Source organism: Haematobia irritans, chromosome 3 (assembly GCF_050003625.1).
Source record: "Haematobia irritans isolate KBUSLIRL chromosome 3, ASM5000362v1, whole genome shotgun sequence".
NCBI lineage: Eukaryota > Metazoa > Arthropoda > Insecta > Diptera > Muscidae > Haematobia > Haematobia irritans.
The window spans coordinates 53,007,896-53,026,166 of NC_134399.1; the positions used below are offsets into that span (position 1 = coordinate 53,007,896).

General features: G+C 34.8%; 1 protein-coding gene across 1 annotated transcript in view; it reads right to left on the bottom strand.

Moving 5' to 3' along the window:
- LOC142231701 (N(G),N(G)-dimethylarginine dimethylaminohydrolase 1) overlaps window positions 1-11,529 on the bottom strand; it is a 39,209-nt gene extending 27,680 nt beyond the window's left edge. Inside the window, exons 1-4 of the mRNA XM_075302324.1 lie at window positions 11,376-11,529; window positions 9,797-10,016; window positions 8,508-8,610; window positions 8,350-8,450 (exon numbers count right to left, since the gene is read on the bottom strand). Of these exons, the coding sequence (XP_075158439.1) occupies window positions 8,350-8,450; window positions 8,508-8,610; window positions 9,797-10,016; window positions 11,376-11,410 (459 nt within the window). The 5' untranslated portion in view covers window positions 11,411-11,529. The remainder of the gene's footprint in view (window positions 1-8,349; window positions 8,451-8,507; window positions 8,611-9,796; window positions 10,017-11,375) is intronic.
- Window positions 11,530-18,271: the final 6,742 nt, after the last annotated feature.

Below are 18,271 nucleotides of genomic sequence, written 5' to 3' on the forward strand. Positions count from 1 at the left end.
TTAAAATGGAAAATGCTGCAGAGTCATCAATGATAGCAGTAAAGTTACTGTTACGGGGGATTTGGTGGATGGAATGTTTCGTTTAAATGTTTCAAGTAACAAATCGATGGTTTCTCAAGGTAAGCATGAAGAAGACAATTTGTGGCATAAACGAATCGGTCATATAAACAATGAAACACTGAAGAAAATGACTTCAGAGGCCGTGCTTGGAATTAATTCAAGAGGAGTGCATTCCATATATAAAAGGAAAAATATCAAGAAAGGGACTAGAGCTGACACTATATTGGATTTGATACATTCCGATCTTTGTGGGCCAATGGAATGAATTCCATTAGTGGTTCACAACATATATTAACTTTTACAGACGATTACTCGAGAAAAGTTGTTATATATTTTCTGAAACGGAAGTCTGAAGTTGCTGACAGGTTCCTTGAATTCAAAAACTTTGTTGAAAATCAAACAGGAAGAAAAATTAAATCCTTAAGAAGCGTCAATGGAACAGAATATTGCAATGGAATGAAGCGAATTATTGTTGAAAACGGCATCAATCACCAAACTACGGTACCATATTCACCGCAACAAAATGGAGTATCGGAAAGAATGAAGAGTGCCATTATAGAGAAAACTAGATGTTTTTTGATCCAGTCAGGCTTAAAAAAAATGTTTTGGGCTGAAGCAACAACACTGCAGTTCACCTTATCAATCTAACACCAACCAAAATACTAAATGCCATTTCCCCAAGAAGCCCTGCTTAAAATATCTGAGAGTATTTAGATGTAAAGCGGTGATACACATCCCTCAACAAAAACGAAAGAAACTGGACTCAAAGGGAAAAGATGTGATATTTGTTGGCTACAGTAATCGTTTCTATGATCCCCAATAGCAACTGAGTTGAGATAAGCAGAGATGCTAAATTTTTGGAAAATCAATTCTGGGAAGATATGCCTAAGGACGATGCAAAATTTTATTATTTCCGCCGATGCGATTCAGTGGGGGAAATAGACACAAACGCACCTAATGCCAATGAGGAAACAAATTATGATATATCACAAGAAACAAATGATCAAATGGTCGAAGAGAGACAAAATGATCCAAACAACTCAGAATCTGAATATTACTCTGAAGAAACGGATGGTACATCTTTTCATGGGTTCGACAACGTATCAGAAAACACAAACGCGACGTTAAGAGATATGGGAATCGCACCGACAAATAATAGAAGATGATCGGTAAGAATTTCTAAACCAACAGTAAGATACGGGTATGTATGTCATGAATCAAATGAAGATGAGGAACCCAAGACTGCGAAACAAGCGCTCAGAGGATCCAATAAGCACGAGTGGAAAAAGGCTATGGAACAGGAACTAGCAGCTTTGTTAGAAAATAAAACTTGGGAAATAACTGAATTGCCAAAAGGAAAAACACCAATAGATAGCAAGTGGTGCTTCAAGGTAAAACGTGACTTGAAGGGAGAATTTGAGAGGTACGAAGAAGGGATAGATTACGAAGAAACCTTTTCTCCAGTAGTTAGGTACTCTTCGATACGTCTACTTTTGAGTTTAACTGTTCAGCATAACCTTGGCATAGATCAAATAGATGTTGTTACCGCATTTCTTCAGAGCGAATTGGAAGAAGAAATATTTATGAAAATTCCAGAGGGACTCGAAGAGAACGATTGGAAAGTATGCAAGCTTAGAAAATCATTGTATGGTCTTAAACAAGCTAGCAGGGTCTGGAACAAGAAATTGGACGGCACACTAAGGAAAATTGGTCTAACGCAATCTAAAACCGAACCTTGCGTCTACTATAAATTGAACAAGTTTGAAATTACATATGTCGCAATTTATGTAGATGATATTTTGATCCTTACAAATAACCTCGATGTCAAAAAGAAAATGAAACAAAGTTTGTCAACGAGTTTCAAAATGAAGGATATTGGTGAGGCAAATTATATTCTGGGTATGAGAATAACAAGAGATCGCAACAATGGGAAGTTTTGGCTAGACCAAGAATTGTATATCAAGAATACATTAAAAAAATTGTAAGTCTGTAGCTCACCATTGGATGTCAACCAAAAGTTAACAAAAAATATGAGCTCGTGCAAAGAGGATTTAATTCACAACGTACCTTATCGAGAAGCTGTGAGAAGTTTAGCTTATGCTGCACAGGTCAGTCGCCCCGATATATCATATGCAGTGGGGGTGCTGTCAAGATATAACAATGAGTATGGAAAACCACACTGGGAAGCCCTTAAACGTGTGATGAGGTACCTTAAAGGAACATTGGACTATAAACTTCAATTTTCGAAAGATGACTACAAATTTTTAGAGGGATTTTCCGATGCAGACTGGGCAGGTGACCTTGATGACAGAAAATCTACCTCCGGATACGTGTTCAAATTCCAAAATGGTTGCATTTCATGGAATTCAAAGGAACAATCGACAACCGCTTTATCTACAACTGAAGCAGAGTACATGGCAATGGCGGCATCTGCGCACGAAGCATTGTGGTTGGGATCATTTTAACTTTGTAAATCACATGCTGTAATTATAAGATTTAAAATCTTGTTGTATGTGAAACTACTCAATTAATAAATACTAAAAATTGTTCAAAGGGCTAGGAAATTCTTCTTTCATCAAAATCAATTGCGACAATCAAAGTGCAATAAGCTTGAGTCATAACAGCACATACCATCCACGATCAAAACATATTGATATAAGGCATCATTTCGTGAGAGAATTGATTGAAGATAATAAACTATCCATTGAATATCTAAAAACGAGTGATATGGTCGCCGACATTCTTACTAAGCCTTTACCACGATTGAAACATGTTCACTGCTGCGAACTGATGGGATTAGGAGTTCAATCTAGTGGGGGTGTTGAAAAAGGAGAATGAACTTTCTAACATTCTACTTTGACTACAATATTAAAAAGAAACCCTAGTAGCTATACGTTTATACTTAAAACCACTTGAAAGTACACACAATAACCTTTCGTCCCATACTACTTATGCCAATTTTCAAGTCGACGGCTTTTTTCTTTCGGAAGTTAGCGTGATTTCAACAGACGGACGGACGTGGCTAGATCGACTCAGAATTTCACCACGACCCAGAATATATATACTTTATGGAGTCTTAGAGCAATATTTCGATGTGGTGCAAACGGAATGACAAAGTTAATACCATCCTATGGTGGAGGTATTAAAGTAAAGGAAACTTTCTCAAAACACTAATATAAATATAACAATAAAATATTCGTGTTTTGTTTTGTTTAATTTTTTATTGGTTGTAAAAACCATCGATACACCGTATAACGATGTTATCATTTTGGGGTTATCAAAGCGTTCGTTAAACCATCGGAAAAGCGTGTAAAATATGTTTTAATATAATGTTTTCATGACGCTTTGAAAACGTTGTGAAATACAATCGATACACCCATTAGCGTAGCTAGACAATTTTCCTAGGGGGGCTATAGCCTCCCTAGCTAAAACTTTATAGACTGAACTTATAGGTCCAACTAATGTTTTATTTCATAAAATTGAATAAAAAAAATGGACATCAAAATAACTCGACAATCAATTTATAATAAAGCAACTAAAAGTACCCTACGGGAAATTGGTGCAAATTGCCACTGACGGACCTATCACAGAACTGGTACCTGTGCCCCAGTTAGTTGCAATTTTCACATTTAGTGAAATAAAATTATCAGAATAACCTTTTGTTCGACATATTTAAAAAAAAAATCATTTCGGGTTCGATTAGGAGCCCAAATTGAAAGAGATTTCTGAGAGTTTGCCCGAGACTGGTTCCTGAGGACCTGTTTATGGGTTGCTCCTGCTAAATTGTCCCAGGACGTGTCCTTTGGGATGAGTCCAAGACGCGTCTTAAAATGTAAGTTTACTCCGTCAATGAAAAACCCATGTTAAAGTGGACGGTCCCTTCCATACGTTTTGATCAGAACTGGGACTGGTCCATACACACCAGGGACTAGTCCTGTACCAGTTCTGTGGTTAATCCATTTCCCGTAGGGTAGATCCACACTTTACCCAGCAAAAAATTGGGAGTTGTTCTAAAGGCACAACTTTAAAAGCACTTCCAAAAATATCCTCACAAAGAAGTTAACTATTTTAACTACACAGGAAGTTTTTTTACTTCTTTTTTATATTTTAATGCGTAATTTTTTGTTTTCCTTTTTCAAATAGTTTTAAAAAAGAGTAAGAATAAATAAAATGGTACAAATTATTCAAATTTTGTCACAAAAATGCTAGGTTAGGTTAGGTGGCAGCCCGATGTATCAGGCTCACTTAGACTATTCAGTCCATTGTGATACCACATTGGTGAACTTCTCTCTTATCACTGAGTGCTGCCCGATTCCATGTTAAGCTCAATGACAAGGGACCTCCTTTTTATGGCCGAGTCCGAACGGCGTTCCACATTGCAGTGAAACCACTTAGAGAAGCTTTGAAACCCTCAGAAATGTCACCAGCATTACTGAGGTGGAATAATCCACAGCTGAAAAACTTTTTGGTGTTCGGTCGAAGCAGGAATCGAACCCACGACCTTGTGTATGCAAGGCGGGCATGCTAACCATTGGTGGCTCCCAAAAATGCTAAATCCACTGTAGAAAAATCGATAATATTTTAAAAAACGTTTCAAACAAGCGTTAGAATGCATTAAAAATCATAAAAAAGTATAAAAATTATTTATTTGGGAAAATATCACAAAATTTTTAATTCACATTCAAAACACTGAATTCAGATCACACCTTAAGAAGTGATGCAAATTCATTGCAACGGTTGTTGAAACGGTGGACATTCGTTCTATGACAAGTTCATATTACATTCATCGCTTCTCCGCCAATTTTGTACCACTTCCAGACCCAAAAAGAACATTTTCACTTCTTTTTCGGCGACGCTTTTTTGCAGCATTATTAAGATATATATTTATGAAAGAATAGTTTTAATATCAATTACTATTTTTTATTCAACTAAATCATAAGTTCAACCACAGCTTTATTTCATAAATATCAGACTTCTACCACAACCCAAGTAATTCGATTGTGCATGAGTCTTTAGTGAAACTTTGTGCGTTGTACGAGTATATACTTGTTTAATTTTTATAAAAATGTAAAATCGTAAATAGGTCTTGAAATTCTGGGGGGCTAAAATTTTTCTGTGGGGGTCTAAGCCCCCTCCCCAGAGGCCTTCCTACGCTTATGGATACACCGTAGAATGATGTTATCATTTTGGGGTTGTAACAACGTTTTTCCAACCGTGTATCAACAGTTTACATTGCATTTACAACGCTTTTCCGATGGTTTTTTTTCTGACTGGGCAATTTGGAGCAATCAGTGTAGAAACCTATATATCTTTTATTCCCCGGGGTCTGTGCACACCACGCCGCACTGTTGGGAATTAGAGTTTAAAACTTTTTGTCGAAAAGTGGTTTCGCCAGAGTGTAATCCACTACGTAAGGCACATCTGGCATTATTTTGAGGACCGAACTGTGGCCGTACATTTCTTCCGACCACAGCGATAGCTCGCGCAACCGCACAGCCGTTGCTGCAGCTGACTGTTTGGCCAAAATGTCTAAAGGCAATAGATGCAGCATGATATTAAGGGAATCTGTCCCTGTCTTACTGAAAGCGCTTGAGATACACAAACACGCCATACGCTGAACTTTATCTGTCCTGTCGGTTGCTGAAGTGCCGGCCACCAGACTACAACATCATATAGCATTATAGGTCTAACCACTGCCGTGTGTGTATAGCCAATGCACAATTTTCGGTTTTAGTCCCCACTTTTTTCCTATTGCCTTTTTGCACGAGTACAAAGCTACCGTGGAAATTTCAATACCCCCTAAGGATATGGGCTTAACCGTGGGAGTTTTGCGATCTTTGCAGTACATGACTAATTCTGTCTTGGCAGGATTTACTCCAAGACCATTCTCTTTCGCCCATTTCTCAGTACTAAGTACTAAAGTAACACTGAATCTTTATGGAACAATATATAGTAGAAATATCTATTTAGTATTACTAAAGTTAATAATGGATTTAAACTTTCATGAAGTGTCCTTAATTTTTTAACACGTAAATCAAGTCGATTTATACAAATTCACAAAAATATGGAATTACTCGTACAATAGTAACACAAATTTTGTTACTAATATTGTCTCTACCTTTTAAGACTAAATAAATCGTTTAAAAAAGAATTTTCGATTTTTTGTTCGCTTGTTAATGCTATCTAAATGTGCGTATGCACTGTTCCTATTATTTTCACATAACTTTATGTAACTTTTATATATGAATTGATATAAATCTGTGAAGTTGTATCTGTGTTATATAGCCGTCCGCTCTTTCATATGTTATATTCACAACGAATGAATTCGCAAATAAAACAACAAAAAACATTAAATGATAAACTGGAAACTACTTCCGTAAGAAATAACGGATGAAACAAAATGCACACTACTATGTAACAAGTTTTGACAACATACTACACACAAAAAAATTTCACGAAAAATTTTCCAATTAAAACTTTAATTGAATGTTAAAAATATTCAATTAAAAATTTAATTGATTCAACAAATTTTTTAATTGAAACAAAAATCAATCACAAAAATAATAGTATCAATTAATTTTTTAATTGGATCAATTAACTTTTTAATTGACCTTCAATTAATTTTTTAATTGATACTATCATTTCTGTGATTGAAGACATTTCAATTAAAAATTAATTGGATCAATTAATTTCGTGATTGAATCAGAAAAAAATTTTTTGTGTGTACATTAAAGTTTAACATAAAAAACAGAGAATCTAAGGGGAAAATCGTAGTAAATGTTTTTTACCTTAGATTATCTGTTTTACATAAAAATTATCATTAAAATATAGCAACAAGAAACAAAACTTTTGGAAATTAGTCCCGTTTTTCGCATTCAATTATGCCGATTATACGAAATGGGTACGTTTGGTGTATGGTATTATTACGAGGCACCCCAAAATTTTAAATTTTATTAATTTAGGGTCTTACGTTTTTCTGATCGACCCTTCAAATGGCTTCGAATTAACAGTTTGGCTGATAAGTCCCCGGTCTAACAAAGAAAAACACATTTTTTGTCAAAATTCGTTTTTATTATTCAACATAGTTCCCTTCAAGAGCGATACAACGATTATAACGACCTTCCAATTTTTTGATACCATTTTGGTAGTACTCCTTCGGTTTTGCCTCAAAATAGGCCTCAGTTTCGGCGATCACCTCTTAATTGCAGCCAAATTTTTTCCCTGAGGGCATCCTTTTGAGGTCTGAGAACAAGAAAAAGTCGCTGGGGGCCAAATCTGGAGAATACGGTGGGTGGGGAAGCAATTCGAAGCCCAATTCATGAATTTTTGCCATCGTTCTCAATTACTTGTGGCACGGTGCGTTGTCTTGGTGGAACAACAGTTTTTTCTTCTTCATATGGGACCGTTTTGCCGCGATTTCGACCTTCAATAGTCACTGTTGATGGTTTTCCCCTTCTCAAGATAATCGATAAAAATTATTCCATGCGCATCCCAAAAAACAGAAGCCATTACTTTGCCAGCGGACTTTTGAGTCTTTCCACGCATCGGAGACGGTTCACCGGTCGCTGTCCACTCAGCCGACTGTCGAGTGGACTCAGGAGTGTAGTGATGGAGCCATGTTTTATCCATTGTCACATATCGACGAAAAACTCGGGTGTATTACGAGTTAACAGCTACAAACACCGCTCAGAATCATCAACACGTTGTTTTTTTTGGTCAAATGTGAGCTCGCGCGGCACCCATTTTGCACAGAGCTTCCGCATATCCAAATATTAATGTGTTGGTCATATCATTGACCAACACGTTCCTTTGATATCTTTAAGGCCTCTGCTATCTCGATCAACTTCATTTTACTGTCATTCAAAATCATTTTGTGTGTTTTTCTGATGTTTTCGTCGGGCGTCCACTGCGTTCACCGTCCTCCGTGCTCATTTCACCACGCTTGAATTTTGCATACCAATCAATTATTGTTGATTTCCCTGGGGCAGAGTCCGGAAACTCATTACCAAGCCAAGTTTTTGCTTCCACCGTATTTTTTCCCTTCAGAAAACAGTATTTTATCAAAACACGAAATTCCTTTTTTCCATTTTTTTCACAATAACAAAAGTTGCTTCACAAAAGACGCTCTATCTCACAAACTAATTGACTTACAGACGTCAAATTTTGACACGAATCATTTGAAGGATGGTACTATATAAAAATAATATGCATTTAATACTGCGACGTCATCTATGTGTCAGACCGGGGACTTATCAGCCAACCTGTTACTTATGATGTTACATAAATTACCTTAATCGGTGTCACGGGATATTCCGGGAATGTCATTGCAACCATTTTTGCACCATCTTCGTTTGTGTGCCCATTATGAATTCCGACAAAGAACTCTCTTCCTGTTATTAAAAATAATAAATAAAGCACAGTAATATAATATGTAAGTAGGAACATACCAGTAAATAAAACATCGCTGCCATGTAGTAAGGCGTTTGGATTTTCTATTACTTCCACAGGAATGTCAAGCTCTTTTTTTAAAGTTATCGCCATGTTGTTTGCCTTAAATAAGAAATACATCCAGTATAATATAAAAAAAAGCTTGTACAGAAGATGTTCGATTCCGTATTATATTATTGAGTCTTAAATTGATTTAAAAGAACATATAGTTTAGACTTCCATATGCTAATTTATAACATCAATGAACACAGCCCGATTCATTTTCTTGTAATAGTTTAAAGGGAGCAGTTTTCCACAAAAACTAGGGAGCCACCATGGTGCAATGGTTAGCATGCCTGCCTTGCATACACAAGGTCATGGGTTCTATTCCTGCTTCCACCAAACACCAAAAAGTTTTTCAGCGGTGGATTATCCCACCGCAGTACTGTTGGTGACATTTCTGAGTTGTTTCACTGCAATGTGGAACGCCGTTCGGCGTTCCTTCCAACAAAAACTAAAATAAATGTGCAAAATCATACAAGAGGGCAAAACTTGGATGAAAGTTCCAAATAAGTAAGAGTATAACATTTCGCCATTTGAAATTAATTGATCTAACAATGTTACTGAAATAATTTAACATAGAACGAAATATATGTCAAAGTAGATATTTCTATTCAAGATTTAGCTGATTTTTTCTATTTTTAGTTATTTAATTAAAAGTAACCGCAAAAATAAATTACCTTTAAATTTTAATGGGACGAAGAAAGTGGATACAAAATTTGCTTGGAAGTAAATCACGAATCCCCCTAACCAATTTATTTGGACCATGGGAATATGATTTTTTAACTATGTAAAATTAATAACATAATCCTTTAATTATGTTAGAAACAGCGAAGCAGACCATGTACGTCGAGTCGCGCTATACAAATAAACAGTAATGCTGGTGACATTTCTGAGAGTTTCAAAGCTTCCCTAAATAGTTTCTGCGTAATGTGCAATTCCGTTCGTTCTCTTGTAATTGAACTGGACATAGAATCGGGTAGCACTTATTGATAAGTTCACCACAGGAGGTATCACAATGGACTGAAAAGTCTAAGTGAGCCTAAAATAACGGGTTGCCACTATACCTAACCTAACAGTTGGAAGTGACCATATATTATACAAATAGTATTCCAAACTTAAATCCATAATTAGTGAAGCTGGTCAATATACATTCAAGAATTGTGTCAATCTTAAAAACTAGATGCTTGTAATGAAGAACTCCTTGCAAATGTTATCATAATTAAAAACTACGTAATAAAATATTTACCTCTTTTTGTCTCATTGGATCATCCGATTTTCCAATTAATGCCACTCCATTGCATATAATAGCTGACGTTTCAACATACACGCTATTAGGTAGTTCATCATCAGGCGGTAATTCTATGACATCAAGTCCTAGTTCTCTCAGTAGGCTACAAAATTGTTTATGCTGTTCCTTTGCCAATTCGAGGTTAAAATTCTCTTTATTTTTCAACGAGTCTGATATTCTTTTAAAGATATATACATATATATAATTATTTTCCATTAGTATTCGAATAATGCTTTATCAATAGATTAAAGAAATGGTTTACATTTTTGCATAAAATCGTCACACAAATGATGCTCAATTTGCATCTGCTAACTCATGCTTCACATAGCAATACGAAGGTACCTATCGTTATACACGGCTTGAAATTAATTTATATGGTACAGAACTCCATATCTCATCATAATCTAATTAATACATGTAAGGAGTCTAAAGTCGGGCTGGGCCGACTATAATACACACTGCACCATCTTGATCCACATTTTCGATCTCATCTCAAATCCTTAAAATTTGTTGGGTCCTATACATAAAGGTTTATGTTCCCAAATACATATATTTAAATCTGACCCGATATGACAAAAACTGTAAGACGTAAGCTGGCTTACGCCCTGAGGCGGAACACAACGTTAGTAAACATAAGTACATTTATGATTTATAGGTTGATGTACATATATGTACTAGAGCAGAGCTTCCCAACATTTCGAAATGTACGAATAGTACGCTCTTTTGTAGTATGTTATTGTTTCGTTTAAATTAACAATTTGTGTTGTTTTAACAAATTTAATGGTACGAAACCTGCTCAACCAATTGGGAATCACTGTATTAGAGGCATATAAAAATTTGATTCATTTTTACAAGTTTTCGACTTTGCAGTAGCGGCTTTACAAAGAAAATATGAGTATAATGGTCATTTTAGCCCAAATCGGAAAAAACATATATATGGGGGCTATATCTACATCTGAACCGATATCAACCAAATTTGGCATGAATAGTCATAATGTTAATTCTACTCCCCATGAAAGCTTGCTTTCATGTTAGAAAGAAAAATTGTTGGGGTATAATCGATGACTTTTCGAGATACAGCGAAAAAACTAAGGTAAAAATTTTCTTTTTTTGCTAATCTCCTAATCGTTGTGAGATATTAATGTTGTTTTCTGTCAATAAATATTACATTGAACAAGCTTTTAATTGAAGAAGATATAGCAAGTTTTTATTGGCCCTTTGGAGGGCTATATCTCAAGAAAATTTACTTTGTTAGAATCAGCAAGCTACATAACATACATTAAATTAAAACAAATTGGTGAGGGGCCATAAACTGCAGTTTAGCCAAATAAATAATATAACCCCTAACTTTGAAATATAACTGATATGCATTTAGAGAGCAAAGTTTAAATAAACAAATCGAACTTGAAATAGAATTTTAAAATAGTTTGCTATTAATGTTAGAATATATAACCACACCCATTTTTAGCACAATTTTTTAAAGACTTCCAACTTATATGGAATTTAGAATTATTTGTTTTTATAATTATTAATTTACCTCGCCACGATTGCATGACTGTATTTCAATGTCATTTCGGACTGTATTGTATATTGGAATGTTAAATTAGTAAAATAGTCTACAAAAATAGTATTCTAATTGGACCTTTTAGCTTAGAGGTATAAACAATAATAATTTGACAATTGACAAAAGGCAGTCGATAATCCTCTACCTAAAGCAAGCATCAAAATATTTTTACACTTTTGTAATGGACCCTTCACATAATAATAAGTATTTTTTGTACTGAAAACATTGTTATTCCCCCATGTTTCGAAATTCGGTATCGCAAATCCCAAAATTTTCGTTTGGCCATAATTTTTAACCATGAAACTTTACAACTTAAATCTAGGTAATATAGTTCTCTTTAATGAGAAGTTCAATTTAAAATCGTATTGAAATCCGAGGGTATCTCTATTTATTTGTAAAAAGAAAAATAAATTCTTGCGATTCCGAATTTCGGAACATGGGGGATTGCCATGTCTGAAAAAGAAGGTTAAATCATGTGCCCATATGATTAAATTTTTTTTATTTCGACAAAATTTTAAGATGTCAAAATCATATGTTTTTGGTGGTAGCAGCTCTCCAAATGACATTGCATAGCAAATGCATCTAAAACCAACTCACGCATTCATAGCTGGAGAATTGTTCGAAGATGACTTTAGCCCAGCATTTCAAAGTTCCATTTCATCCTCATCGCTACCACAGACACTTAATGCGCTTTACAGACTATCAGTTATTCCGGACGGAATGTCGGTGCTTGTAAAGAATCTTACAATGTGTCGGATCGATACGTCTTGTCGGCGATGACTAAATAATCGGTAAATTTGTTATCGATCCAATAAACATGCAGCAGTATCGATTATGCCTTCGGACTTAACTTATAGTGTGCACAATATATGGGATATGTTCGACACGAGCACTGCCGTCCGGAATAACTGATAGTCTTTAATGCGCTTTACAGACTATCAGTTATTCCGGACGACAGTGCTCGTGTCGAACATATCCCATATATTGTGCATATTATGCGCTTTACAGACTATCAGTTATTCCGGACAACAGTGGTCGTGTCGAACATATCCCATATATTGTGCACATTATAAGTTAAGTCCGAAGGCATAATCGATACTGCTGCATGTTTATGGGATCGATAGCACATTTACCGATTATTTAGTCATCGCCTACAAGTCGCATCGATCCGACACACTGTAAGATTCTTTACAAACACCGACATTCCGTCCGGAATAACTGACAGTCTGTAAAGCGCATTAGGGCTGTTTTCTTTTTGCACTGATAGCAACTTTTGTTGCTATCAGTTATTCCGGACGACAGTGCTCGTGTCGAACATATCCCATATATTGTGCATATTAGGGCTGTTTTCTTTTTGCACTGATAGCAACTTTTTGTAGTTGTTCTATCCAGAACAACTATCAGTGCAAGTCGCACCAGAGTCACCATGATATGCGATTTTTTAGTTGTCAAAATATGAGTTGGCAACTAAAGTAATACTCGGAAATAAACACATCTCAAGTGAATGTCACATACAGAGAAGAAGAAGAAACGAACATGGAAAAATGGTAAAAAGTAAATAAACAAATACTAATTTCTTTGGATTTTGAGTTAAGGTGAGTATTAAGTTCGAGTTTAGCCGCTAAATTCGTCGTTTTTCACGATTACTTTCCTCTAATAATCCATTTTAAGGAATACAAACTTTGTGAAAATTTGCTTTGGGCTATTCTATGTATAATTTTATGCCTTTTTGCTGATTTAGTTTTCACTTTAAGCTGAGTACTATGTTCACTTTTCAAGCTGAAGGTGGGTATTAAGTTCGAGTTTTTTCACTAAAGTGAAAACTAAATCAGTAAAAAAAGGAATGAAATTATACATATTTGTTGCAGATTTTATTATAACTTGATGGGGAATAGCCCAAAGCAAGTTTTCACAGAGTTTGTATTCCTTAAAAAGTTTTATTAAAGAAAAGTAATCGTGAAAAATGGCGATTTTAGCGGCTAAAGGTGAGTACTATGTTCGGGTTTTTCACCAAAACACTAAATTAAAAGTACAAATATATTTGTGAAGACGTTTGTATTTTGCTCAAGTCTTACCAAATAATGGATGGAAAAGTTGCAAGGAATTGATTGCAAATAATTTTATATTTCTAAATTAATTAATTAAAAAAAGTAACCGTGAAAACAAGCTGGTTTTCAGCTTGAAAACTGAACATAGTACTCAGCTTAAACTCGAACTTAATACTCACCTTGAAAACCAACTTGTTTTCACGGTTACTTTTTTTAATTAATTAATTTAGATATATAGAATTATTTGCAAACAATTCCTTGGATCTTTTCCACCCAATATTTGACAAGACTCGATCAAAATATAATAGTCTTCATAAATATATTTGTACTTTTAATTTAGTGTTTTGGTGAAAAAGCCGAACATAGTACTCACCTTTAAGCTGAGTACTATGTTCAGTTTTCAAGCTGAAAACCAGCTTTTTTCACGGTTACTTTTCTTAATTAATTAATTTAGAAATATAAAATGATTATCAATCAATTCATTGGATCTTTTCCATCCATTATTTGATAAGACTTGATAAAAATATAATAGTCTTCATAAATATTTTTATACTTTTAATTTATTGTTTTGGTGAAAAAACCGAACATAGTACTCACCTTTAGCAATTAAATTCGAACTTAGTACTCACTTTTACTCTCATGGAGTTTGTAGTATTCGAATGCCTGAATCAGTAATGTTCACTTGCAGGCTACGAGCTCCGCCCCCCTTTTTAAACCCTGTCCACTCTGTGGACCAGTTAGTGCATATGTTTGCAACAACCAGAAGGAGACGAAACATGTAGTTATTATTGATGTAGGACGGATGGTATTGAAAATGGGCTATATCGGACCACTTTTACTTATACCCTCCATATAAACGGACCACCAGAGCCTCTGGGAGGAACAAAAGTTATCCGATTCGGTTGAAATTTGGTACGTGGTGTAAGTATAAGGTCTCTAACAAACATGCCCAAATTGGTGGATATCGGTCTATAATTATATATAACCTTCATATAAACCGATCCCAAGATTTGACCTCAGGAGCCTCTTGAAAGAGTAAAATTCATCCGATCCGGTTGAAATTTGGTACGTGGGTTAGTATATTGTCTCTAACAGCCATGCAAAAATTGGTCCACATCGGTCTTTAGTTAAATATAGCCAATGGCCAATCACACAACATTTGGTCCATATCGCCAAAAATAATCTACGAAATCTGTATTTCTATAGAAATTTTTTTAATTTTTTATTTCTTAGAAAATTTTATCAAACCAAAACTAACTTGTTGAATGCGCCATTTTTGGTGGGTTAGAAGCTTGGATGCCTACATAACACTACCGCCAACATCACACCAAAGGTTAATTACAAACAATTAAATACACGTTCGTATGCTTTGGGCAGGTGAGAAATCATTTGTTGAGCCTCAAAAAATGGATAATATAGAAAAGAGGATTACATACACGCAGACATTTCGTGTATTTGCATGCCATGACTATAACAAAGCCTATCACTAATCCAATAATTAAAAGCTTTTACAATCTTCTTTAACAAGTAAGACGAAAGTCATTTATTATTTATCGTTTTAATCATGGCTGAACAAGAAGGTTAAATCATGGGCCCAAATGATTACAATTTTTTTATTTCGACAAAATTTTAAGATGTCAAAATCATATGGTTATGGTGATTGCAGCTCTCCAAATGACACTGCATAGCAAATGCATCTCAAACAATCTCGCGCATTCATAGCTGGAGAATTGTTCAAAGATGACTTGAGTATCTTAATAACATATTCCAGACACAAAATACCACGCACATCAGTTTTTAAACTGCATCATAAACTGTTTTTGTTAATAGATGGCGAAGATCCATTTGACTGACTTCCATTCTTAACTTTGGTGGGTATTATAGTCTTATTTGTCTCATATCGGCGTTCCTCGGATGAATTATCCACTTCACAATCACTCATAGGTGACACAATTAAATTTGAACCTTTATTTTTCTCTGGATTTTAATTATTTTTTTCAGGACAATTGAAAGAATAAATAATTGCCACTTTTACCAATGCCATACGATTCTTTTATCAGCTGATTTTGACTTCTTAACCCTTCGTTGCATGACATTGCATATATGCAATGTTAGTTTCTTGCCTGTCTAGCTCCTATTCTTTTACATATTTTACCATAATTTTTTTTGTTATTCACATTTTGGAAGCCGTAGATTATATTTGATAAGGATTTTGTCCAGTATCGTAACAATTTCATTTAAATAAAGCGAAATTAAAATAAGCATTTTGAGTACCTCGAAAATTTAACTTATTTGTTTTAATATTATGAAACTTTCTTAAAATTTTTTTAAATGTAAATATAAAATGAAAAGTTTAATCTATTCTAAACGCTACATGTATAGTTTTATAATACAAATTATATTTACAAGTGCTCTACAATGAATGATATCATATCTGCAATTTCATGCGGTTGAGCCGATATGAACTGTCATTGCATATATGCCATATAATTGCATATGTGCAATGTCATGCATTCAATCAATTTTTGTTACTACTAGGACACTTAACGACGAATATGAATATAAAGACGAGTATTTTGTTGATGATGGAGATTTAAACACCGAGTTTGATATAAATCGAGGTCGTAGAAGAAGATTCGAGTTGATCCTTGCCCTACATCGTTGGAGAATCATATAACATACAAGCTGCTGGGTTGTAATTGTTACACGTATATCATCGTGATAGATAGGTTAAATGGGTTCAACATTTTTTTGCGGTGGTCTATCCCCTGTCAATATGTTGGTGACAATTTTAGGTGTTTAAAAGCTTCCTCATGGTGGAAGACCGTTCGAACTCGGAACTATAGAGCTTAATATTGAATCGAACTACACTCAGTGATAAACAGAAGGTCAATATTGTGGTATCATAATTAACTGAAAAGTCGCCATTATACTTACCCTAAGTAAAAACGAGGGTCCAGATTTCCGTGTATCATATAAGCTGGTATATACCAAAACCAGTTTTCAGCATGTTACGCTCCAACTTTCGTCGCCCCTCCGACCATTGCACTGTTCTACGTAGAACAGTGCAATGGTAAACGGCAAACGGTCTCGCATCTATGGGATTGCGTTCTCCAAGTTCACATCCCTTTGTGTTAAATGCAAAACTGGGGAATTCTGTGCATCAAAATAGGCAGAAATTATTTAGAATCCCAAGAGTTTGACTTTTAATATTGCACCCCGAGAAGGAATATGATCACCTCAAACATGTTTCAGAAGTAAAATGTTAGTTTTCGATGGGGAACATGTAACATGTTTGACGCAACCATGCTATCTGACTTTGGCAAATATTTTATGTTTTGCGAGAAAACAATTTTTTTAGTAAAAATGTTCCATTTTCCCCATCCAGCAATAAAATTTTTCACTTAAAACATTTTTTATCTTATCACTTTTCTCCTCTACCTGTGATATATAGAGATAACAACGTGGACTAAAGAAATTGATTATCTGCATGAAATTGCATATACGCAATGTTACGTAACTTTTGCTTCAGGGATCAGAATCGAACGAAAATTGGTTTACGATATCATAACTCCATATACAACAATTCTAACATACTAAATAATTTTTATCCTTGCTCAAATTAAATCATGCAACGAAGGGTTAAAATTGTAAACAACATATTGAAATTTGTTGTTTTTGTTATCGTGATTCAGCCATGGTTTTAATAAAAAAAAAATAAACAAATACGAAATAGATATTGTTTTCGTTTAATATGATATAAATGAGAAAGAGAAATATGTGGTGGTGAATTAAAGCCCTTAGAACAATTAAAGAGCTTGATATAATATCGTATGGATTTATGGTTATTCTTCAATGAACTAAATGTAGCAACATTTTTATTTATTTTTTATGAATTACGTCAATGTACCAAGGCCAAAGGGCTAATTTGGAACAATATCAGTATCAGCAATTATAAGTCCATATGATAGGAACAATTTAAAAGTGTAAAGAGGAGAGCAGCAAGTGCAAGAAAGAGATACATATAATAAAATTTGGTATTGTATATCTAATTAGAAACTGGCACTGGTTCAAGAAGGGCTGTGGAGGCGGAACTACATTTTTTTAAACACTTCATATATTTGTAAGTAAACACGTTTGTACGAAAATTAGTTTCCATTGCGTTATTCATTCGAGCAATGTACGGCACGACTGTAAATGAAAATCAACTTCCAATTACGGAGATCATTTTATGTTTCCTAGAATGTTAGCAGATGGGCCGAATCGATCCATTTTAATGCCCATATAAATTTATTTGAAATATTGACAGAAACTTTTTTCAAAGTTGTTATTATAGAAAATTTTGTCAAAATTTTATTACTATAGAAATATTTTTTTCCTTTAGAAAATTTGGGAGCCACCGTGGTGCAATGGTTAGCATGCCCGCCTTGCATACACAAGGTCGTGGGTTCGATTCCTGCTACGACCGAACACCAAAAAGTTTTTCAGCGGTGGATTATCCCACCTCAGTAATGATGGTGACATTTCTGAGGTTTTCAAAGCTTCTCTAAGTGGTTTCACTGGAATGTGGAACGCCGTTCGGACTCGGCTATAAAAAGGAGGTCCCTTGTCATTGAGCTTAACATGGAATCGGGCAGCACTCAGTGATAAGAGAGAAGTTCACCACTGTGGTATCACAATGGACTGAATAGTCTAAGTGAGCCTGATACATCGGGCTGCCACATAACCTAACCTAACCTAACCTATAGAAAATTTAGTCAAAATTTTATTTCTATAGAAAATTTAGTCAAAAGTTTTATTTCTATAGAAAATTTAGTCAAT